This window comes from Aethalodelphis obliquidens, unplaced genomic scaffold (assembly GCF_003676395.1).
Source record: "Aethalodelphis obliquidens isolate GAN/ISIS:26980383/991018 unplaced genomic scaffold, ASM367639v1 scaffold9, whole genome shotgun sequence".
NCBI lineage: Eukaryota > Metazoa > Chordata > Mammalia > Artiodactyla > Delphinidae > Aethalodelphis > Aethalodelphis obliquidens.
In genome coordinates this window covers 17,115,341-17,141,504 of record NW_020837953.1, presented here as the reverse complement: position 1 = coordinate 17,141,504, position 26,164 = coordinate 17,115,341, and the positions used below count along the sequence as shown (strand labels likewise).

The window sequence follows — 26,164 nt, the reverse complement described above, 5'->3', positions numbered from 1 at the left end:
TCCTTAGAAAATTCTTAATTTAGTGCTCTGGGCAAAAAACAAATCAAGCATAAGCTATAAGCAAGTGAAATGCCTCCAGAACAGAAGAGATGTAGTAATTTACCAAGTTGAATCACATTGATGAACAAAAGACATGTTATCCAGGACACGTTAACTATACTATTTAAACTGTCTTCAGCAGTGTAAGGAGGGGAATTAAGAGGACACTCCTGCCCTGCTGACCTGACAGTTGGGTGGTACATAGTAAGCGGTTGTATAGCTTTCTTTTGTGTACCAGACCAGTTCCATAAAACATTTGAGTCAACTTGGTCTTTAGCCTGGGAAACTGGCTTGGCTTCATTATATTTAACTCACAATTTAAGGTATAAGCTAGAACTTTCCTGCCTCTTACTGTAAAAACTTTTCTAATCCAATGCTATCTTCAGAACAAAGCACAGATACATGGGAAAGGTTTTTACCTGCTTCCAGGGAGAAGTTTCCAAGTTAAGGATCCTGGGTTTTGGAGGTAATTCCTTAGCAATATTCAGATCTCCCCTTATGAAGTCTTTCTCTGTTGTGTTGTGTTCTATTTCTGATGTATAGGAAAGGACCTGAACTTGGAACAGAACTGGATTTGAATTCTGCCCCTTCTGCTTAGAATTATATGACCTTGGATAATTCATTCTGGTTCTCCGAATCACAATTTTCCTTTATGAAAAACGTAGATAATAATACCCATTTCCTAAGGTTTTTATGAAGAATAAAAGAAAGCATTCTATGAGTAAATATGCAAATGTAGGAATTTCTCTTTGTTTATCTTGATTGGATTAATTTAGCATCTATAGTGTATGAATTCATATGTTCTGGAAAATTTTTAGCCATTATCTCTTTAAATTTTGCCTCTGCCCCATTCTCTCTCTACTCCTCCTCTGAAACTCTGATTCAGTGCAAGACTTTCTCATTCTAGCCTCCAGGTCTACTAACTTCCACATTTTCCATCTTTTGATCCTTTCTGCATTGAACTGGAACCCCAAAGGACTCAACTTAAGGATAAACTAGAACTAAACCTGTACCTCTAAATCAGGACTGCAGGAAACATTCCCAGAGCTCTGAGCAGATCAGGGCAGTAAGTCAATAAAAAAGAAACGCTTGATACTCACAGCCAGGGCTTTCATCACTCAGGTGATCCACGGACTTCAAGCTATGAACTCCGTCCAAGGTCTTCCAGACTGGCAGTGCCTCCAAGCTCCTGGCAGAAGCAATTGCAGTCCCTCTCTGGAGGAAGACATGAATTCCTTACAGATAACTTTTCAAGGGAATGAATAGCTCACAGGAAAAACTACTAAGCACATAAGAAAACAAGACTCCATTAAAGAGAACCATGAACAACAGACAACAGAGGGGTACCCACAAAGACTTCTGAATTTGGAATTACCAGACACAGTTTATAAAGCAATTAGATAGATTGGTTAAAGATGGCAGAGTAGAAGGACGTGCTCTCACTCCCTCCTGCGAGAGCACCGGAATCACAACTAACTGCTGAACAATCATCGACAGGGAGACACTGGAACTCACCATAAAAGATACCCCATATCCAAAGACAAAGGAGAAGCCACAATGAGATGGTAGGAGGGGCGCAATCACAATAAAGTCAAATCCCATAACTGCTGGGTGAGTGACTCACAAACTGGAGAACACTTATACCACAGAAGTCCACCCACTGGAATGAAGGTTCTGAGCCCCACGTCAGGCATCTGAACCTGGGGTCCGGCAACGGGAGGACGAATTCCTAGAGAATTAGACTTTGAAGGCTAGTGGGATTTGATTGCAGGATTTCGACAGCACTGGGGGAAATGGAGACTCCATTCTTGGAGGGCACACACAAAGTAGTGTGCACATCAGGACTCAGGGGAAGGAGCGGTGAACCCATAGGAGACTGAACCAAACCTAACTGCTGGTGTTGAAGGGTCTGCTGCAGAGGCGGGGGCTGGCTTGGCTCACCGTGGGGACAAGGACATTGGCAGCAGAAGTTCAGGGAAGTACTCTCTGGCGTGAGCCTTCCCAGAGTCCACCATTAGCCCCACCAAAGAGCCCGGGTAGGCTCCAGTGTTGGATTGCCTCAGACCAAACAACCAAAAGGGAGGGAACCCAGCTCCACCCATCAGCAGACAAGCAGATTAAAGTTTTACTGAGCTCAGCCCAGCAGAGCAACAGCCAGCTCTACCCACCACCAGTCCCCCCCATCAGGAAACTTGCACAAGCCTCTTAGTTAGGCTCATCCACCAGAGGGCAGACAGCAGAAGCAAGAACTACAGTTCTGCAGCCTGTGGAACAAAAACCACATTCACAGAAAGATAAACAAGATGAAAAGGCAGAGGACTATGTACCAGATGAAGGAACAAGATAAAACCAGAGAAAAACAACTAAATGAAGTGGAGATAGGCAACCTTCCAGAAAAAGAATACAGAATAATGATAGTGAAGAAGATCCAGGACCTCGGAAAAGGAATAGAGGCAAAGATCGAGAATATGAAAGAAATGTTTAACAAAGACCTAGAAGAATTAAAGAACAAACAAAGATGAACAATACAATAACTGAAATGAAAACTACACTAGAAGGAATCAATAGCAGAATAACTGAGGCAGAAGAACCGATAAGTGACCTGGAAGACAAAATGGTGGTATTCACTGCTGCGGAACAGAATAAAGAGAAAAGAATGAAAAGAAATGAAGACCTAAGAGACCTCTGGGACAACATTAAATGCAACAACATCGCATTATAGGGGTCCCAGAAGGAGAAGAGAGAGAAAGGACCTGAGAAAATATTTGAAGAGATTATAGTCGAAAACTTCCCAAACATGGGAAAGGAAATAGCCACCCAAGTCCAAGAAGTGCAGACAGTCCCAGGCAGGATAAACCCAAGGAGAAACATGCCGAGCCGCATAGTAATCAAATTGGCAAAAATTAAAGACAAAGAAAAATTATTGAAAGCAGCAAGGGAAAAACGACAAATAACATACAAGGGAACTTCCATAAGGTTAACAGCTGATTTTTCAGCAGAAACTCTACAAGCCAGAAGGGAGTGGCATGACATATTTAAAGTGATAAAAGGGACATATTTAAAGTGATAAAAGGGAAGAACAAAGATTACTCCACCCGGCAAGGATCTCATTCCGATTCAATGGAGAAATCAAAAGCTTTACAAACAAGCAAAAGCTAAGAGATTTCGGCACCACCAAGCCAGCTCTACAACAAATGCTAAAGGAACTGCTCTAAATGGGAAACACAAGAGAAGAAAAGGACCTACAAAAACAAACCCAAAACAATTAAGAAAATGGTAATAGGAACATACATATCTATAATTACCTTAATCATGAAAGGATTAAATGCTCCAACCAAAAGACACAGGCTCGCTGAATGGATACAAAAATAAAACCCATCGATATGCTGTCTACAAGAGACCCACTTCAGACCTAGGACACATACAGACTGAAAGTGAGGGGATGGAAAAAGATATTCCATGCAAATGGAAATCAAAAGAAAGCTGGAGTAGCAATACTCATATCAGATAAAATAGACTTTAAAATAAAGAATGTTACAAGAGACAAGGAAGGACACTACATAATGATCAAGGGATCAATCCAAGAAGAAGATATAAAAATTATACATATATATGCACCCAACATAGGAGCACCTCAATATGTAAGGCTACTGCTAACAGCTATAAAAGAGGAAATCGACAGTAACACAATAATAGTGGGGGACTTTAACACCTCACTTACACCAATGGACAGATCATCCAAACAGAAAATTAATAAGGAAACACAAGCTTTAAATGACACAATAGAGCAGATAGATTTAATTGATATTTATATGACATTCCATCTGAAAACAGCAGATTACACTTTCTTCTCAAGTGCGCACGGAACATTCTCCAGGATAGATCACATCTTGGGTCACAAATCAAGCCTCAATAAATTTAAGAAAATTGAAATCATATCAAGCATCTTTTCTGACCACAATGCTATGAGATTAGAAATCAATTACAGGGAAAAAAACGTAAAAAACACAAACACATGAAGGCTAAACAGTATGTTACTAAATGACCAAGAGATCACTGAAGAAATCAAAGAGGAAATCAAAAAATACCTAGAGACGAATGACGATGAAAACATGACGATCCAAAACCTATGGGATGCAGCAAGAGCAGTTCTAAGAGGGAAGTTTATAGCTATACAAGCCTACCTCAAGAAAAAAGAAAAATCTCAAATAAACAATCTAACCTTACACCTAAAACAGCTAGAGAAAGAAGAACCAACAGAACCCAAAGTTAGTAGAAGGAAAGAAATCATAAAGATCAGAGCAGAAATAAATGAAATAGAAACAAAGAAAACAGTAGCAAAGATCAATAAAAGTAAAATCTGGTTCTTTGAGAAGATAAACAAAATTGATAAACCATTAGCCAGACTCATCAAGAAAAAGAGGGAGAGGACTCAAATCAATAAAATTCGAAAGAAAAAGGAGAAGTTACAACAGACACCACAGAAATACAAAGCATCCTAAGAGACTACTACAAGCAACTCTATGCCAATAAAATGGACAACCTGGAAGGAATGGAAAACTCTTGGAAAGGTATAACCTTCCAAGACTGAACCAGGAGAAATAGAAAATATGAATAGACCTATCACAAGTAATGAAACTGAAACTGTGATTAAAAATCTTCCAACAAACAAAAGTCCAGGACCAGATGGCTTCACAGGTGAATTCGATCAAACATTGAGAGAAGAGCTAACACCCATCCTTCTCAAACTCTTCCAAAAAATTGCATGGAAGGAACACTCCCAAACTCATTCTATGAGGCCACCATCACCCTGATACCAAAACCAGACAAAGATACTACAAAAAAAGAAAATGACAGACCAATATCACTGATGAACATAGACGCAAAAATCCTCAGCAAAATATTAGCAAACAGAATCCAACAACACATTAAAAGGATCATACACCATGATCAAGTGGTATTTATCCCAGGGATGCAAGGATTCTTCAATATACGCAAATCAATCAATGTGATACACCATATTAACAAATTGAAGAATAAAAACCATATGATCATCTCAATAGATGCAGAAGAAGCTTTTGACAAAATTCAACACCCACTTATTATAAAAACTCTCTGGAAAGTGGGCATAGAGGGAACCTACCTCAACATAATAAAGGCCATATACGACAGACTAACCCACAGCAAACATCATTCTCAGTGGTGAAAAACTGAAAGCATTTTCTCTAAGATCAGGAACAAGACACGGATGTCCACTCTCGCTGCTATTACTCAACATAGTTTTGGAAGTCCTAGCCATGGCAATCAGAAAAGAAAAAGAAATAAAAAGAATCCAAATTGGAAAAGAAGAAGTAAAACTGTCACTGTTTGCAGGTGACATGATACTATACGTAGGGATTCCTAAAGGTGCCACCAGAAAACTACTAGAGCTAATCAATGAATTTGGTAAAGTTGTCAGATACAAAATTAATGCACAGAAATCTGTTGCATACCTATACGCTAATGATGAAAAATCTGAAAGAGAAATTAAGGAAACATTCCCATTTACCATTGCAACAAAAAGAATAAAATACCTAGGAATAAACCTACCTAGGGAGACAAAAGAGCTGTATGCAGAAAACTATAAGACACTGATGAAAGAAATTAAAGATGATACCAACAGTTGGAGAGATATACCATGTACTTGGATTGGAAGAATCAATATTGTGAAAATGACTCTACTACCCAAAGCAATCTACAGATTCAATGCAATCCCTGTCAAATTACCAATGGCATTTTTTACAGAACTAGAACAAAAAGTCTTAAAATTTGTATGGATATGCAAAAGACCCCTAGTAGCCAAAGCAGTCTTGAGGGAAAAAAACAGAGCTGGAGGAGTCAGACTCCCTGACTTCAGACTATACTACAAAGCTACAGTCATCAAGACAATATGGTACTGGCACAAAAACAGAAATATAGATCAATGGAACAGGATAGAAAGCCCAGAGATAAACCCACGCACCTATGGTCAACTAATCTATGACAGCAGAGACAAAGATATACAATGGAGAAAAGACAGTCTCTTCAATAAGTGGTGCTGGGAAAACTGGACAGCTACATGTAAAAGAATGAAATTAGAACACTCCCTAACACCATACACAAAAATCAACTCAAAATGGATTAGAGACCTAAATGTAAGACCAGACACTATAAAACTCTTAGAGGAAAACATAGGAAGAACACTCTTTGACATAAATCACAGCAAGATCTTTTTTGATCCACCTCCTAGAGTAATGGAAATAAAAACAAAAATAAACAAATGGGACCTAATGAAACTTCAAAGCTTTTGCAAAGCAAACTACAAACAAGACGAAAAGACAGCCCTCAGAATGGGAAAAGATATTTGCAAATGAATCAACAGACAAAGAATTAATCTCCAAAATATATAAACAGCTCATGCAGCTCAATATTAAAAAGACAAACAACCCAATCAAAAAATGGGCATAAGACCTAAATAGACATTGCTCCAAAGAAGACCTAAAGATGGCCAAGAAGCACATGAAAAGCTGCTGAACATCACTAATTATTAGAGAAATGCAAATCAAAACTACAGTGAGGCATCACCTCACACCAGTTAGAATGGGCATCATCAGAAAATATACAAACAACAAATGCCAAAGAGGGTGTGGAGAAAAGGGAACCCTCTTGCACTGTTGGTGGGAATGTAAATTGATACAGCTGCCATGGAGAACAGCATGGAGGTTCCTTAAAACCTAAAAATAGAACTACCATACGACCCAGCAATCCCACTACTGGGCATATACCCAGAGAAAACCATAATTCAAAAAGACACATGCACCCCAATGTTCATTGCAGCACTATATACAACAGCCAGTTCGTGGAAGCAACCTAAATGCCCATTGACAGACAAATGGATAAAGAAGATGTGGTATGTACATACAGTGGAATATTACTCAGCCATAAAAAGGAACGAAACTGGGTCATTTGTAGAGACATGGATGGATCTACAGACTGTCATACAGAGTGAATTAAGTCAGAAAGAGAAAAACAAATATCATATATTAACGCATATATGTGGAACCTAGAAAAATGGTACAGATGAACCAGTTTTCAGGGCAGAAATTGAGACACAGATGTGGAGAACAAACATATGGATACCAAGGGGGGAAAGTGGTGTGGGTGGGTGGTGGTGGTGTGATGAATTGCGAAATTGGGATTGACATATATACACTAATATGTATAAAATGGATATTTAGTAAGAACCTGCTGTAAAAAAAAATAAAATAAAGTTCAAATATTCAAAAAAATAAAGCAGTTAGATATACTCTATTTAAGGAAATAAAGATAATATTGAACTATACAGATGTAATAGGGAACTATAAAAAGCAAAACATTAGATTGGAAAAACAAAACTAATAGAATTGAGAAATACAGTGACCAAAATTAAAAATTCAGTAGAAGGATTTAGCAACAGATTAGATACAACTGAGGACAGAATCAGTGAACTGGAAGTTAAGTCAGAATAAATGACCTGTAACAAGGTTGGCCAGCTCTTTTTGTAAAGAGTCAACTGGTCAATATTTCTGAGTTTGGGGGACTTTGTTGTCTCTGTCACAACTACTCATCTCTGCTGCTGTAACATGAAAGCAGCCATAGAGAACACATAGACAAATGAGTATGGCTGTAGCTATATTCCAACAAAACTTTGTCTATGGACACTGAAATTTTAATTTCATATAATTTTTATGTCATTAAATATTATGCTTCTAATTTTTAAACCAACCATTAAAATGTAAAAGACATTCTTAACTCACCGACAATACACAGAACAGATAGTGGGTCAGATTTGCCTCACAAATCATACTTAGCTGGCCCTTCACTGAGAATGCAGCAGATACATCTGCATGAGAATGGCCTCCCCACCCCAGGTGTTTTCTATTCTTAAGAACCTATTACAGTTGACCCTTGAACATTTGAACTGCAGTGCATCCACTTATATGTGGATTTTTTTCAACAGTACCTACTACAGTACTACATGATCTGTGACTGGTTGCATCTGAGCCTGCAGAATCATGGCTGTGGAGGAACTGCATATATGGAGGGCTGACTATAAGTTATATGTGGATTTTTGACTGCATGCAGGGTCAGTGCCCCTAATCATGTTGTTGTTCAAGGGTCAACTGTTTATAGAAATACACTTAAAATATCTCTATATCCAATGACACTCCAAGAACCTGGAAATAGATGTCTTAGATTTTTTTGGTCTTCATTATATTCTTTTAATTATGTCTTTGTGGAATAAATGGTTTCTATTTCCTTTGAGAATTCCCTGCTACTTGTATCTTCACGACAGAATCACTTGTCAGTGCTGTGAAGATTATTTAAAATACTTATATGCAGTGAGCTGTACAAAACCTTGTCTTTTAACTGCAAACTCTATTGTTCAGGAGGGCAATATTTTTTGGAGGTTAAAAATGTGGGCTGTGCTGGGCTTCCCTGGTGGCGCAGTGGTTAAGAATCTGCCTGCCAATGCAGGGGACACGGGTTTGAGCCCTGGTCCTGGAAGATTCCCACATGGCGCAGGACCACTAAGCCCCTGCGCCACAACTACTGAGTCTGTGCTCTACAGCCCGCGAGCCACAGCTCCTGAGCCTACGTGCCACAACTAGTGAAGCCCACGTGCCTAGAGCCTGTGCATTGCAACAATAGAAGCCACTGCAACGTGCACCACAATGAAGAGTAGTCCCCACTCGCCACATCTAGAGAAGCATTGCTTCTGAGCACAACAACGAAGACCCAACACAGCCAAAAATAAAAATAAAATAAATAAATTTATTAAAAAAAAATGTGGGCTGTGGAGTCAGATTTTGATTTTTAAAGCCCAGTTCCACATCTTACTAGTTATAATCTTGAGCGAGTTATTTAACTGTTATTGCTCAGTTTCTTACTATAAAGTGGGATCATAATAATTGCCCAAGTATGAGATTCAACCTATCCATTTACCTTTGTTGGTGTCTGGTAAACTGGGAAGGCTATAGCCCCAAAATCAAACCTTAACCTCAGCTTGCCTCCTGCTTCTTGCCCCAGATTTCATTTCTTCGACTCATTCATTTAGCAAATATTTCGTGAGTACCAACTATGTGCTTTGTAATTGGGATAAAACCGTGAAATTTTTAAGCCATATGAACAGCCTTGTAAGCTTGATTGGAAAGGATGTCTTGTGAGCTGAAGTCTTAGTGAAGGGGGAGAGAGTAAATGAGAACAGCAAGGGAGGGTAGGAGGTAGTATTTCTGGATAGCATGAGCAATGAACAGGTTTTCTTTTCTTTTTTTTAAGGAAGGTGACATACTGGTGACTCGGAAGCATAAATGGAGTACAAGGAGGTTATGAGGGGCCTTCAGGTGCATGGGGTATAGAAGAAAGAGCAGCCTCCATCACATAGGGCTGTAGAGGAAATGGTGTTTTCAGTGAAGACCCAGGTTTCTATGAAATTAGAAGATGGAAGGAACATTCACTGAAGAAGTCGAGGCTTCATGGAAGACAGTGGAAAGTTAGAATATGGTGAGGTGGGAGAGAAGTGGGAGATTGAACCATGAAGAAGAAGGAGACAGCAGTGACTTGAGCATGAGAAAACTGATGAGGATGTCATTGAGGGAGTGAATAACCAGGATGTGAGGCTGGCGTGTTGGGTTTTGTTGGCCTCAAAGTTGTCCAAGAATTAACCTTGTGTTCCCTGGGGGGTAGGCTCTCAGGCTGCTCAGTGCAGTCAGCTGCAGCCCAATGGGATGATGCCTCCAGAGGGTTCAAGTCTGGTCCCTGGAGAGGCTCTGGCTTCCCAAAAAGGAGTCTACTGTTCAAAGTGGAGGGTCCTAAGGAAAGGCTCAGGGCTACAGTCTGCTGCCCAGACATCGAGGTAAGCGCTTCCTCATTCATTCAACAGCTTCCTTGAGCAGCTACTGTGTATCATGTTCTATGCTCTGAGGATATACCAGTGAGCAAGGTGGTCAGTAAACAAAAGGTGTGATAAACAAGTAACGTTTTCAGTGTCTTGGAAGGTGATGAGTGCTATGAAAGAAAATAGAGCAGGACAAGGGAATGCTGGAGAAGAGATTGCAAGTTTAAATGGGACGGTCAGGGCAAGCCTCAATGAAAGGTAGATTTGAGCAAAGACTCAGTGGAAGAGAGGGAGTTAGCCCTGCCTGTATCTGGAGGCAGAGCACTCAGACAACACCCTAAGGAAATCTCAGTCTTGGTTATGAGGAACATGACACCGGAGCTGGGGAATGTGCCCATTAGTCCAGCAGAGACAGGAACCATCTGGAGTCTTGAAGGTGCCAGATCCTGGTGTCCAGGTGTGTTTTTCCTGAGCTGATGTCAGCGTTCTGGAAGCTGATTTAATTAAATGGTGGTGTCATCTGTTTCAGCTGGGTGTAGGTGGGTGCTCCGTGTGCTGGGAAAGCTCCTGTCTGTATGATGTTTTATGGTTGCCATGTGGGCAAGAGCATGGAGGCGTTAATGCTCAGTCTCATTTCATAAGGAATTCCTTGTGAAGACAAGGATATAGGAGCCAAAACTAACAACTTTTAACCCCCAAAGGCTTGTGAAAACCAAGCCAATTGTGAAAGACCTATAAACATAGGGCAGTCTACAATACACCCTGAGGCATAGCTTACTATTTCCAGAACAGCCTGTCAAGTTCCCTATGGCTGCATGGGGAACTTTCCCCTGTGGGGAAAGTGTTTATTGAGCACCTACCATATGCCAAAAGCCAAATTCCTACTTTGTAGCTCACCTGGAGCTCTCAGCACTGTGGTTCTTAACCTTGACTGAATACTGGAATCACCTGGGGAGCTTAAGAAATTACTGACACCTGCCTCCCGCCCCCTAGAGATTCTGAAGTCATTGGGTTGAGGTGTAGCCTGGGCTTTGGGATTTTTAAAGCTCCCCATATGAGTCTAATACTGCTCTAAAAGATTCCATATCCTGTCTGAGGAACTCTTCACTTTCCCAGGTGATTGATACCAAAAATAAACTCACCTTTGAGGTGAGGCCCCTGCCTGTACATAGGACATGTCTATATACAGTGTTTCTCAGCACAGGACTTCACCACCCAGAGATTCTGATTTAGTTGATCAGGAATCAGCCTCAGTTACCTTAATGTTTAAAAGTTCCACCAGGTGATTCTAACATGCCAGGGTTGAGAACCAGGGTATAGCCTTCAAGCCTATCACTATAACCATATTTGAATACAGCATAATGACTACCGCAGAATGTAGTAGTAGTTATGTTAGGACAGTTGGATTGTGAGTACTTTATTCCTTTTGAGTTTACCTTTTCTGTATTGTCCTTATATACCTTTAAAATGAAAAAATATATCTGGATGGGCCTTCTTTTCTGTAATTAAAAAAAAAGAAAACTTTCGGGACTTCCCTGGTGGTCCGCATTTCCACTGCAGGGGGCGTGGGTTCGATTCCTCACTGGAGAACTAAGATTTTACATGGCACGTGGCGCAGCCAGAAAAATAAAACCCCAAACCGCCCCCCCCCAAAAAATGCAAACTTTCATTATGATCTCTAGGTCTCTAAATACTATTTTCAAAACTCCATTTTATATTAATTTTTGGTTACCAGCCCTTTCTCTAGTTTTTTTCTTCATGGTCTTTTAAAATCTGAATCAATTGAAGAGTTTGCTGTAAATTCTATTGGCCTATTTAAATAGTTCTTCATTATCTATACTGGGAATAAATATTTGTGTAAAAACTTAATATCTGTCTTTTCTATGCTGTCAAAGCTCCAAGAGGTCTAAGGATGAGACATGATAAGTCTGGAGGAATGAGCAGACCAAATCATGCAGGGCTTTAGCGATAACAATAAGAAGTTTGGGCTTCATCTTGAAGGCAAAAGGTGGCATCAAAGTATTTTAAGCAGTTGAAAAGCATTAGTTTTGACTTGTAGGAAGGTGATTTTGCCTGTGGGAAGGTAGATGGGTTGGAGAGGAGCAGAAGTGGAAAGGGAAATAAGACTTAGGAGACCTTCATAGAAACAAAGAGTAGGGGGGCTTCCCTGGTGGTGCAGTTGTTAAGAATCCCCCTGCCAATGCAGGGGACACGAGTTCAAGCCCTGGTCCGGGAAGATCCCACATGCCGCGGAGCAACTAAGCCCGTGCACCACAACTACTGAGCCCACATTCTAGTGCCCATGAGCCACAACTACTGAGCCCACGTGCTGCAACTACTGAAGCCTGCGCACTCTAGTGCTGGTACTCTGCAACAAGAGATGCCACTGCAATGAGAAACCCGCATACTGCAACGAAGAGTAGACCCTGCTCGCCGCAACTAGAGAAACCCCACCCTCAGCAACGAAGACCCAACGCAGCCATAAATAAATTAATTTAAAAAAAAGAAACAAAGAGCAGAAATCAGTAGAGAAAATCAATAAAACCAAAAGCTGATTCTTTGGCAATATTAATAAAAGCAGTAAACCTCTAGCCAGGCTAGCCAAGAAAAAAAGAGAGAAGACACAGATTACTAATATCAGAAATAGAAGAAGGATCATCACTACTGATCCCATGGATATTAAAAGCGTTAATAAAGGAATATTATGAGCAACTCTGTGCCCACAAATTTGGTAACTGAGGTGCAATAGACCAATTCCTTGGAACACACAAACTACCAAAACATACAAGAAGACATAGATCATCTGAAGAGGCCTATATCTACCAAGGAAATTGAATCAATAATTAGTAACCTTCCAGAAAACCAGGCTCAGATGGTTTCACTGGTGACTTCTATCAGACACTTAAGGAAAAGATGATACCAATTCTCTACAATCTCTTCCAGAAAATAGAAGCAGAGAATGTTTCTAACTTGTTCTGTGAAGCCGCATTACCCTAAAACCAAAACCGGATAAAGCCATTCTCAATTACAGACCAATATCTCTCATGAACATAATGCAAAAATTCTCAACAAAATATTAGCATATTGAATCCAATGATGTACAAAAAGAACCACACACCTAAATGAAGTGGGATTTATTCCAGATATGCAAGGTTGGTTCAACATTAGAAAATCAATTACTGTATTGCATCACATCAACAGGCTAAAGAAGAAAAATCATATCATATCTATAAGATGCAGAAAAGCGCTTGATACAATCCAACATTCAATCGTGATTTTAGGAAAAACTCTCAGCAAAATAGGAATGGAAAGAAACTTGCTCAATAAGATAAAGAACATCTACAAAAAATCTACACCTAACATCATGCTTGATGATGAGAAACTAGATGCTTTCCCCCTAAGTTTGGGAAAAGGCAAGAATGTCCCTTTTTACTACTCCTATTCAGCATTATACTGAAAGATCTAGCTAATTCAATAAGACCAGTAAAGGAAATAAAAGGCATAGATATTAGGAAGGAAGGATTAAAACGGTCTTTGTTCACAGATGACATGATTGACTATGTAGAAAATCCCAGAGAACTGGCAGAAAACTCCTGGAACTAACCAGCAGTTATAGCACTATTCCAGGATACAAGGTTAATATACAAAAGTCAGTTGCTTTCCTATATACCAGCAATGAACAATTGGAATATGAAATTAAAAACATAATATCATTTAAATTATCACACACAAAAAGAAATACTTAGGTATAAATCTAAATATATTGATATATATAAATTTATATATATAATTATAAGACTCTGATCAGAGAAATCTAGATAAATTGAGAGCTATTCCATGTTCATGGATAGAAAGATTCAATATTGTTTAAATGTCAGTTCCTCCTAACTTGATCTATAGATTCAACGTAATCTCAGTTAAAATCCCAGCAAATTATTTTATGGATATCAACAAACTTATTCTAAAGTTTATATGGAAAGGCAAACAACTGAGAATAGTCCACATAATACTGATAAAGAAGAACAAAGTTGAAGGACTGATGCTACGTGACATTAGACTTAAGATAAAGCTACAGTAATTAGGACAGCATGGTATTGGCAAAAGAATAGACAAACAGACCAATGGAACAGAATAGAGAGTCCAGAAATAGAAATACACCAATATAGTCAATTGATCCTTGACAAAGGAGCAAAGGCAATTCAACAGAAAAAAAAGGATCATCTTTTCAACAAGTGATGCTAGAACAATTGGACATCCATATGTAGAAACTAAATCTTTCACCTTACACTTTTCATGAGAATTAACTCAAAATGGAATCTAATAGACCTAAATGTAAAACACAAAACTTCTAGAATATAACAGGAGAAAATCTGTGTGAACTTGGATTTGGCAATGAGTTTTTGGATACAAAACCAAGAGTACAATTCATGAAAGAAAAAATCAATAACTTGACTTACTGAAATTAAAACCTTTTGTTCTGTGAAAGACACTGATAAAATAATGAAAAAACAAGCCACAAACCAGAAAAAAATACTTACAAAACAAGTTTGATTTTTAAAAGACTTTCATTCAAAATATACAAAGAACTCTTAAAACTCAGCAATAAGAAAAACAACCAACCCAGTTAAAAACGGGCCAAAGACTTTAACAGACACCTCATCTGACAAGATGTATACAGATGGCAAATAAGCATATGAAAAGACGCCCATATCTCATGTGTCATTAGGGAAATGCAGATTAAAACAAGAATAAAATATCACCACACCTATTAGAATGGCTAAAATACAAAATACTGACACATCAAATGTTGGCAAGGATGTGGAGCAACAGGAAGTCTCATTCATTGTTGTCAGGAATGCAGAATGGTTCAGCCATTTTGGCAACATATTAAAAAGCTAAACATAGTCTGACCACATGATTTAGCAATTACTGTTGTAGGTATTTACCCAATTGAGCTGAAAACTTATGTCTATACAAAACTGCACACAGTGGCACAGTATGGCACAAATGTTGCACATTGCTCCGGTTTATACAGTAATAAGGGCCTTTTTGTTTAATTATCTTTAAAAAATCATAGTCGCCAACAACTGGAAGCAACCGAGATGTGCTTCATTAGGTGAATGGATAAACAAGCTGTAGTACATCCAGACAATGGAGTATTATTTGGCTCTAAAAAGAAATGCACTATCAAGCCATGAACAGGCATGGAGGAACCTTAAATACATGTTGCTAAATGAAAGAAGCCAGTCTGAAAAGTCTACATACTATATGGTTTCAACTGTATGACATTGTGGAAAAGGAAAAACTATGGAGACAGTAAAGAGATCAGTAAATACTATGCTACAGATCTTATGAGATTTATTTAGCCTTTCCACTGAGCTCAGTTATGCAGTGGCATGCCAGTTGAAGACAAGTCCCTGTATATGAGATGTTGGCTTCATCTCAGCGGCCCTCCTTCCCTGTTCCCAGGAGTCTCCTGATCTTCCTGCCGATAGGGCAGAAGTTTGGAGACAGCCAAGTGAGTTGGAGAGAATAATCCAAGTAAGAAAAATTTTAAAAAAACAGTTTTTTTCTTCATTAAATTAGTGAAATGGGGACTTCCCTGGTGGCGCAGAGGTTAAGAATCCACCTGGAAATGCAGGGGACACGGGTTCGGGCCCTGGTCCGGGAAGATCCCACATGCTGTGGAGCAACTAAGCCTGCGCACCACAACTACTGAGCCTGTGCTCTAGAGCGCGCGAGCCCCAACTACTGAGCCCGTGAGCCACAACTACTGAAGCCCACGCACCTAGAGCCTATGCTCCGCAACAAGAGAAGCCACTACAACAAGAAGCCCACGCACCACAACGAAGAGTAGACACTGCTCGCTGCAACTAGAGAAAGCCTGCGTGCAGCAACGAAGACCCAGTGCAGCCAAAAATAAAAAATAATTAATTAATTAATTAAAAAAATATTAGGGGCTTCTCTGGTGGCGCAGTGGTTGAGAGTCCGCCTGCCGATGCAGGGGACACCGGTTCCTGCCCTGGTCCGGGAAGATCCCACATGCCGCGGAGCGGCTGGGCCCGTGAGCCATGGCCGCTGAGCCTGCACGTCCGGAGCCTGTGCTCAGCAATGGGGGAGGCTGCGGCAGTGAGAGGCCCGCGTACCGCAAAAAAAAAAAAAAAAAAAAAAAATTAGTGAAATTATGATGATAATTCAGGTGGTCTAGAAGTAGAAAAAGCGGAAGTCAAACATTAAAACAGTAGGAATAGTTACTGACATTTGTATAGCCTTTCAAAGAATGTTCTGTCCTACATTGTTGCAGGAAATCATTTGATCTTCCCACCAGTCCTGTATTTATTAAAGCTATTTTAAGAGTTAAGAGAACCGATTATCTCATGCCTGAGGTTACACAACTAGTAAGTGGAAGAGCTAGTTACTTAAACTCCGGTCTTTTTACCTTTAAGCCCACTCTTCTTTCTACCAAAGAAAGCAAAGGCTTTGGTGAGAATAAAGGATGGGTTTAAGAGTCAGTTTCTGTTGTCAAAAATGATAATGATACTTACCCCAGAGTAGGGCTGCTCCAAGGGTGTGCAGAGTCCTGGCTAATATTTTTGTAAGGTCTCTGCTGTATAAATAAGTTGATGGGTCCATGTGAGATGTAATGACTCATTAATGAGGATTTAGAACAATAGGGAAAGAAGAGATACTTATGTATGTGTATATTATCCAATCAGTGCACATGAAGTTTCTTCAGAGTATCCAGATACCCCTTCTTTCTGTTCAGGTTCAGGAACCATCTCATCATGTTTTCTTTATTGTCAGGTGCATCATTCCTGGCTAATTTCACATCTCCCACCATAAGAAAAAGGTAGCAGTACTGTTATTATTTACAGTGCCATGGCTTTCTGGAACCTGTTTTATAGAAACAATATAGATCTTCTTGTCTCTTCAGTTCTCTAGTACCCTTTATTTCATACTGGTTACATCATTACTCTTCTCTTTTTTTAACATCTTTATTGGAGTATAATTGCTTTACAATGGTGTGTTAGTTTCTGCTGTATAATAAAGTGAATCAGCTATACATATACATACATCCCCATATCTCCTCCCTCTTGCTTCTCCCTCCCACCCTCCCTATCCCACCCCTCTAGGTGGTCACAAAGCACGGGGCTGATCTCCCTGTGCTATGCAGCTGCTTCCCACTAGCTATCTATTTTACATTTGGTAGTGTATATATGTCCATGCCACTCTCTCACTTTGTCCCAGCTTACCCTTCCCCCTCCCCGTGTCCTCAAGTCCATTCTCTATGTCTGCGTCTTTATTCCTGTCCTGCCCCTAGATTGTTCCGAACCTTTATTTTTTTTTTAAGATTCCATATATATGTGTTAGCATACGGTATTTGTTTTTCTGTTTCTGACTTACTTCACTCTGCATGACAGTCTAGTTCCATCCACCTCACTACAGAGAACTCAGTTTCGTTTCTTTTTATGGCTGAGTAATATTCCTACATCATTACTCTTGATGCCACATTACCCTTATCCTTCATGCTGCCCACAAATACTGGCTTCCAGTGACTCTGAAAGGTTGTGACTGTGCTTTGCTGACAATGACCACAAATGCAAGTCTTACCCAGAGTATGAAGGGGAAATGTGAACTGTAATTAGTTTGTGGTCATGTTAAATTTACCATTTGAAACTATCAAGACTGAATCATGAAGAAATAAAAATCCAAACAGACCAATTACTAGTAAGGAGATTGAATCAGTAGTCAGAAACCTCCCCCCAAAAAAAGTCCAGGACCAGATGGCTGGTGAATTCTACCAAACATTTAAAGAAAAAATACCAATCCTTCTCAAATTTTTCCAAAACATAGAAGAGGAAGGAACACTTCCAAACTCATTTTATGAGGCCAGCATTATCCTGATACCAAAACCAGACAAAGGCACTACAAGAAAAGAAAATCACAGGCCACTATCTTTGATGAACACAGATGCAAAAATCCTCAACAAAATTTTAGCAAACAGAATTCAACAATACATTAAAATTCAACATACACTGTGATCAAGTGGGATTTATTCCTGGGATACAAGGATGGTGCAACATCCATAGATCAATCAATGTGATAAACCACATTAATAAAATGAAGAGAAAAAAAGCATATGATCATCTCAGTAGATACAAAATAAGCATGTGACAAAATTCAACATCCATTCATAATAAAAATTCTCAACAAAGTGGGTATAAAGGAAATGTACCTCAACATAATAAAGGCCATATATGATAAACCCACAGATAACGTCATACTCAATGGTAAAAAAGCTGAGTCTTTCCTCTAAGATCAGGAACAAGACAAAGATGGCCACTCTCACCACTTTTATTCATTGTAGTACCAGAAGTCCTAGCCAAAGCAATTAAGAAAGAAAAAGAAACAAAAGGCATCCAATTTGGAAAGGAAAAAGTAAAACTGTCTGTATTTAGAGGTGACAATAGTATAAATAGAAAATCCTAAAGATTCCACCAAAAAAAAAAAAAAACCTGTTAGAATGATTTTTAAAAATTCAATAAAGTTGTAAGATACAAAATCAATATACTAAAATCAGTTGTGTTTCTATACACTAATAATGAACTATCAGAAAGAGAAATTAAGAAAACAATCCCATTTACAATTGCATCAAAAAGAATAAAATACCTTGGAATAAATTTAGCTTAGGAGGTGAAAGGCTTTTTACAATGAAACTATAAGACACTGATGAAGGTAATGAAGAAGACACAAGTAAATGGAATGATATTTTGTACTCATGGATTGGAAGAATTAATATTGTTAAAATGTTTATAGTATCTAAAACAACGTACAGAGTCAGTGCAATCCCTACCAAATTTTATCATTTGAAATTTTATAGTGTAAACGGAGAATAGCACATCTTCCAACCATGCTTCTCTTGGACTCTTTTAGCCCCACATGCCTAGGTCTAAGGGCTGTACTCCTTAAAGGATTATTGTAAAGTTACATTAGATAATTATGTCAACTGTGTGTGTGTGTGTGTTTTAATAAAATGTAGAAACAAAATTGAATTGGAGCAGTTGCAAGAGATTCCTGGTGGAAAGTGTCGGTGAGAATTGCATATACAGCTCAGGCTAAAGCGTTTGCAAGAGCTTACTAGAGAGCATCCTCCCAGACAAAATGAAGTAAATTACAAGGCCCTGGAGACAAAGATAAACTGCAGTAATGTCAGCTCCAGAATCACTGATCAAAGAGCAGAGTGGCTGATTTGTTGAGAAGATACTGCAGTGCCCAGTAGCAAGAGCTGAAAGGCAGGGCCTCCAGAGCTGAGAAATACCCCAAATTCCAGATCACGCAAATCAAGCAGTCCCTCTTCTCTTAAAGTGATAGAAGAGACATGAGACAGTGCCTCCATGTTTATCACAGATCACTGTAAGTGAGGCAAAACCGTATAGAAGCCCAAGTCTGCAGTGGAGTTCACAAAGAGCAAAGGGTCAGTGATGCCCAGGGCAGGATGGATTGGCACACCCCAAATGTGGGTGAATGAAGAGACGGTTGATAATTCAGGAAGAGCCAGCAGACCTGTAATCGTGGGGGAGAGGCAGTCAGAGGAGATAGAAATTGTCCTTAGGGAGAAAACTTTCCATCTTGGAGCTTGAAAGGCTCTATGGCAGTATTAAATAACCTTTCTTACATAAAGGCTATTTCAGGAAAAAAAAAAAAAGAAAATGAAAATGTTTAATGACGAGAGGATTACTAGAGCTAACCTAAGCTGCTTCTGCCATTTCCCAAATCATGTCGTCATTCCAGAAGCGTCCCTCTAGTAATTGCAGAAGTGCATCTTCATCAGGAAGGTTAGAGAGGGTAGAACTGAAGAAGCAGTGGTGGGGTGAACTCTGTGCTGAGAGTTCTTGCCTGTGTTTATCATGCAGGTCCTCCCAGCACGATTGTACTGGCTACCTTGATTAAGTTGCTATATTTGCTTTAAAAGAAGCTAATATTTGTTAACTATGGTTTGTGAGGCAGTGTGCTAGGTGTTACACACCTGGTCTTACTCTGTTCTTGCAACCAGTTCCTTGAACTGCTTCCAGTAAACTAGCACCTGGAATGAGGGAGGGGGCACAGTAGGGGGCTAAGTTCAGTCTTTTCTGAGAGGTTCTAGAAATTAGCCCATTGGTCACGAGATGCCCAACAACACTGATCTATACAGTTCTAATCCTCAAAGTCCTTTCTTCATTTTTCCCAGCCATCACCACCTCATACCCACACTTCCTGTCAATTAACCTTCCAAGTCAAGGTAACCAATTGAGTTCAGTCCAAAAAACATTTTGTTGGGTACTTATATAGTCAGTGCCGTGCATGGTACTCTGTGCTAGGCACTGTACTCAGATTTCATGGTCTGGGAGAGAAAGATGTTTAAATGGACAGTTATTCCTTTTTTTTTTTTTAATAAATTTATTTATTTATTTTTTGGCTGCGTTCAGTCTTGGTTGCTTCCTCTAGTTGCGGTGAGCAGGGGCTACTCTTTGTTGCGGTGCACGGGCTTCTCATTGTGGCGGCTTCTCTTTGTTGTGGAGCGGAGGCTCTAGGCACGCGGACTTCAGTAGTTGTGGCACATGGGCTCAGTAGTTGTGGCTCACGGGCTCTAGAGCACAGGCTCAGTAGTTGTGGCGCACGGGTTTAGTTGCTCCGCGGTGTGTGGGAATCTTCCCGGACCAGGGCTCGAACCCGTGTCCCCTGCATTGGCAGACAGATTCTTAACCACTGCGCCACCAGGGAAGTCCCTAAATGGACAGTTTATTCTTCAGGGTAAGAAGTGCTAGGCCATAGTTATGTCCTAGTCATCACTGTATCCCTAATCCCAGGCCAGCGTCTGGCACATAACAACAATGAGACTGTTACAGTTAGCATGTACTGAGGGAGAACTATGTGCCAGGCTTATACTAAACATTGTATTGTCAACATAATCCTCACAAGAATTTTATGAGGTATTAGTATAATTCCAGTTTTAAAGATGTGGAAAGTAAGGCACAGAGCAGTTAAATAACATGCCCAGCTGGTAAGGGATGGAGCCAGGGTACAAACCCAAGCAGAGTGACTCTGTTGCCTCTAAATATCTGTTGAGTGAATGAATGAATGAATGAGTGAGAGGATGGAAGGGAAGGAGGTGGGAGAGAGAGTGGGGACAAGTGAGCAAGGTCAGGTGACTGTCAGCTCTAGGTAAAATGGGGTCCACAGGCAGGAGAGGTTGGTTCTGCTTGGCGGGTGAAGCAATCAGGAAAAGTTTCACAAAGGAAGTGGTGCTTCACCCGAATGTTGCAAGATGAATAGGTAGTCACTAGCCAGGGCAGGGCAGGGTAGACAGAGCGAAGGCCAACCCTTCTACTTTTGTGGTAGATCCTTTCTCTCTCTCACCTTCTCGGGGACATTTCTCCAACTGTCCCATTTCTGTTGCATCATGCTTGAGTTTTCCTCTTATTCTAACCAGCTTATATGCATGCTGAAAAATTTCCTAACCTCAAAAAAATCTTTCCCTGCAATTCCCCTCCAGCAATTGCCCCATTTCTCTGTCTCCCTTTATAGCAAAACTTCTAAAAATGGTAGTCTCTATTCCCTGGCTCCAATTCTTCTGTTTTCTCTGAAACCCGATGAAAGCAGCATTTCACCCCCACACTCCAGTGAAACAGCTCTACTCAAAGTCAAGAGCAACCTCCGTGTTGGCAAATACAGCTGTCAATCTTGTGGCTACCTTCCCAGGCCGAGCACAGTGTTTGATGCAGTTGGTCCCTGTATCCTTCTTGAGACACTTCATTCCTTTGGCACCTGAGACATCACACTCTCTCCTGATTATTTTTCTGTCTCAGGGACTGCTTCTTTCAGCCTTTTGCCATGCTACTCCTCAGCTCCCAAATGTTGATCCTTAAAATGCACACGGTGATCAGGGCACTCTCCCACTGGAAATCATTCAGTGACTCTCCCCAGGACAGGATCCAAACTTGAGCATTGGAAAGCTCCGCCACCTCACCTGTCACGAAGTATTTGTGTGGTGCTCTAGAGGACAGCCAGCCCCTCCAAATGTTCTTTTTCACCACACCCTCCAAGATCTCTGAGAGCTGAGTGGTTCCCATTTGCAGATGAGGAAGCTGAGAAGCAGATTGTCCTTCACTTGCCCAAGGTCATGCAGCTTGCAGTGTCTTTTATGAAAGCTTCTAATTCCACGTCCTGTATTCTTCCCATTTACAACCTGTTGTTTGACCTGATTCCTTAAACTTGGGGCTTCTGAGTGAAGCAGAGGCGTGGAAGTCTGGTTCCTTCTTTTAGGTGCCAGCCTCTCCATCTGGATTTCCTCTTAAGAGTGCAGTGGTTTACACTCTTCACCCCAGGCTCTTGGTAGTCACGTTTGCAGGACAATGGTGCTCTTACTGGTCGAAATGCTAAATCTCCCCAAATGAGAGGCCAGCTGCAGAGTAGGAGAAGAACAAGGGCTGAATGATTTGATCAGACATCTGTGGGGACCTCCTGGCATTTGGAGTGTGAGCGCCTTAGAGAAACTAACTATTCTGGCCCGAGGGAGTTGGAGACTGTTAATCTTGGTGGTTTTGACCGCTAACTGCCCCAGAGGTCCCAGCCTGCTGTATGACTCAGAATCCCCAACACTCCCCCTATTCTTCTCTCACTGGGATAGTCAGGAGGCCATTCCTAAGGCATTTTAATTTGGTAATAACTTGACATGGCCCACTATGCCCAGGGCTGTATGTTTTAGAAGTTACTGTTGCTTGGGGTTTGGTTTAGAGCTGCTCCATCCTTAATATCTGATTACCCTGCACTGGCCTGGGAAGAGCCTTTCCTGGTGGGCTCTGGCTTCCTGTGTTCCATCTTGCCTGTGCTCTTTCTTCTCCATTATGGATTACCTGAGTCCATAGACCCTGGACTATCCCACAGCCCGATTCTTTTTTTTTTAATTAAAAACATTTTTATACATTTTTTAAAGGCTACTTTCCATTTACAGTTATTACAGAATATTGGCTGTATTCCCCATGTTGTATAGTACATCCTTGAGCCTATCTTACACCCCATGGTTTGTACCTCCCACTCTCCCACCCATATTTTGTCCCTCCCCACCCTTCCTGCTGGCAACCACAAGTTTGTTCTCTATATCTATGAGTCTACTTCTTGTTTTGCTATAGTCACTAGTTTGTTGTATTTTTTAGGTTCCACATATACGTGAGATCATACAGTATTTGTCTTTCTCTGTCTGACTTATTTCACTTAGCATAAGGCCCCCCAGGTCCATCCATATTGCTGCACATCTAGAGCCCTGATTCTTGAAGCATTTTGCCAGAAGTTGATCGTGTTCACTAGAGAGAGGAAAGATGTGGCTGAAGGTTTGTCTGCTGTTGTACATGCATTTCCACGTGCATTTCTGCAATGCACTATGTTAAAGGGACGACCACCATCCATCCTTCCTTTTCTTTGTGAAACTATCTGGAATTCAGAAAGACCATAGGAACCCACAGTACCAGGCAAGCAAGCGGGTGGTGAGGGATTGGAGACAAGGATATGAGGGACTCATAATGCCTCACTGTTTGTTACACACTTCCAGAGAGCTTCCCTACCCCATCTCCAGCTGCACTGACCACTCGTGCTGTCCCTGGATGCTGTGCTTCCCTCTGTGATGGCACTGACTGTGAGCCACACCAGGGCGATGCCATGTTAAGAGCTCCTGGGCTTCCCTGGTGGCGCAGTGGTTGAGAATCTGCCTGTCAATGCAGGGGACACGGGTTCGAGCCCTGGTCTGGGAGGATCCCACATGCCGCGGAGCAACGAGGCCCGTGAGCCACAACTACTGAGCCTGCGCGTCTGGAGCCTGTGCTCCGCAACAAAAGAGGCCGCGACAGTGAGAGGCCTGTGCACTGAGATGAAGAGTGGCCCCCACTCGCCGCGACTAGAGAAAGCCCTCGCACAGAAACGAAGACCCAACACAGCCAAAAATAAATTAATTAAGAGCTCCTGCACTTGTGTCAGAGAGAAATAGTTTCACGTCGTATCCACTACTTACTAGCTGTATGATCTTGACTAAGTCTCTTCATCTTTCTGAGCTTGTATGTAAATTAATAATTAATAGCACCTACTCACCTGGCTATTGAGAGGAGTAATTGAAGAAATCTATAATGTTTTCATCACTGTGCCTAGTCCAAAAGCTTCCAGTACGTTTAGTAATTGCACTGAAGTTTATGTTTCGTTTCTGAAATACAGTTGTTTATGTAAGAAAATATTGTTATGTAAATTTCTCTTGTGAAACCCTTGACTTTCTTCTGCCTACCAAATAAAGGCCCAACTCCTGGCTTGTCGCTCAGCATTTACATCTGCATTTCAGGCTTTAAATTTCATTGGTAGGGAAAGCTAAAAAAATGCAGATTTTTTAGAAGAAATTGCACATAGATACAGATGAGTTTGTCTAAATTCAGTGAGCAGTGACTCTGTGTAAGGCCCTGGGCTAGGCTCAACAGGGCACTGAGTGAATCACACATGACGCATGATAGGCGGTGGCATCATGGTTTCTGGCTGTCCTGTATAGGCACCAGCCTCCCCTACCCTGGACCCACCCCGCCCCCGCCCCTGCAGAAGGCAGCCCTGAGGGAAGACTCACCACAGGGCCCCAGCACAGCAGAGCAGCTGGGCATCAGAGGGCTGGCAGCTGGCCCAAGGGTGGAGACTGGGGAAGGTGGAGACTGGGGAAGTTGGGACTGGGAACTGGCAATGAGCCAGGGCTCCTTCAGGTGCTCCAGCACGCAGGGCCTCCAGCCCCAGCAGTCACTGAATGTGTCTTGTTCTTCCTCTGTGGTCTTCTCTAGACTGCACTGGGCAGGGTTTTTGGTGGCAGGGCTGTGACTCCAGCTGCACACTGAACACATATGGACACTGAAGCCCAGAGATATGAGGTGACTTCACTACAGTCACACAGCCACAAAGCCAGGGCTACAACTCACAAGCCTTCTGAAAAATAGTGCTTTCTGACTTATGGGCTCCTGAGATTGTCTTATGTCCAGTCCAAGTGCAGTGAGATTGTCAGGGCCATTTTGTTCCTTCAGAAAATCATAAGGGTCTTCTGTGTGCCCATCTCTGTGCAAAGAACTGTGGGTACAGGGTTAAATCAGACCCTGACCTTGAAGTTACAGTGCAGTGAGGGAGACATACTACCGACGATTGCAGTTCCGTACAGCGAGTGCTGGGCAATCATGTAACGCGGATGGCAGGGGGTGGACGGTGAACGCAGGGAGGCACTTGGCCCAATCTGGGGGTCAGGGAGTTAGGCCCAGAGAAATTGACATCTGAGCTGAGTTGTGAAGGACCGAGAGGCATAGGCAGGTGGAGAAGGACAAGGAAGAACATTCCAGGCACAGAGGATAGGAGAGCAGGAGAGCCTCCTTAATTAAACGCCCCAACATGTATTTGATCTCTATTCAGGGCACTGTGAGTGGTTCCCACTGGCTGGGTCATAGTGTGTGTGGGGAGAATAGAGGCAGATGAGGCTGGACATGTAGACATATCCAGGAAGGTTGAAAGGGCAGTGCCTGTGACTTTATCAAAGTCTGGCGGCTCTCTCCTTAGGTCTCCAGGCTCTACTCTCCCAGTCGGGGAGCCTGGATGGAGTTCCTGATTTCCGTGGAATCTGGTTTACTGCAAAGAATCTATGCAAAACCCAGTGAGCTCTTTTTGCCAAATTCCACTGCCGGGCCTTGCTTGTTTATCCACCTATTCCTTTAGGGTTTCTTGGCTCCTCCCCCTTACCCCCACCTCCAGGGCCTTGGTATGGAAAGGGGGCTGAAGTGCTGATTGTAGGGAGTGAAGCTTTGTTCAGGGTTTAAACACCTACAGCTCTTCATGAACTAGTAACCGCTGCCCAGTGCCTGGCAAGCCGTGACTCTCTTTCTCTTCCTATAGGCCTGCTGAGTTAGCCACCAAGTACGCAAACTTTTCAGAGGGAACTTGCAAGCCTGGCTATGCTTCAGCCTTGATGACTGCCATCTTCCCCCGGTAAGTGCTCCTGTTTCTTCCCGTCACCTGGATAGCCTGGTCCATGGCCCAGGACTCAGACACCCTGCCCCGTGTGGCAAGTGGTGTGCCTCTGAGAAAATGAGATTCTGTGGTACCTTTCCTCCCGTGTCCTTGAGTCGGTGGGTGCCTGGAAAGGACTTTGCTTTTGGTTGGTTCCTACTCCAGTCCCACTCTAGGCCCTTGCTACAC

At 41.5% G+C, this 26,164-nt stretch overlaps 1 protein-coding gene across 5 annotated transcripts in view; it reads left to right on the top strand.

The window, feature by feature from the left end:
* The window catches only part of ST3GAL3 (ST3 beta-galactoside alpha-2,3-sialyltransferase 3), a 237,031-nt gene that overhangs the window by 140,504 nt on the left and 70,363 nt on the right, over nucleotides 1–26,164 (top strand). For all 5 annotated transcript variants that reach the window (XM_027108817.1, XM_027108816.1, XM_027108814.1 and 2 more), the window contains one exon: nucleotides 25,862–25,954. In XM_027108817.1, the coding sequence (XP_026964618.1) occupies nucleotides 25,862–25,954 (93 nt within the window). The remainder of the gene's footprint in view (nucleotides 1–25,861; nucleotides 25,955–26,164) is intronic.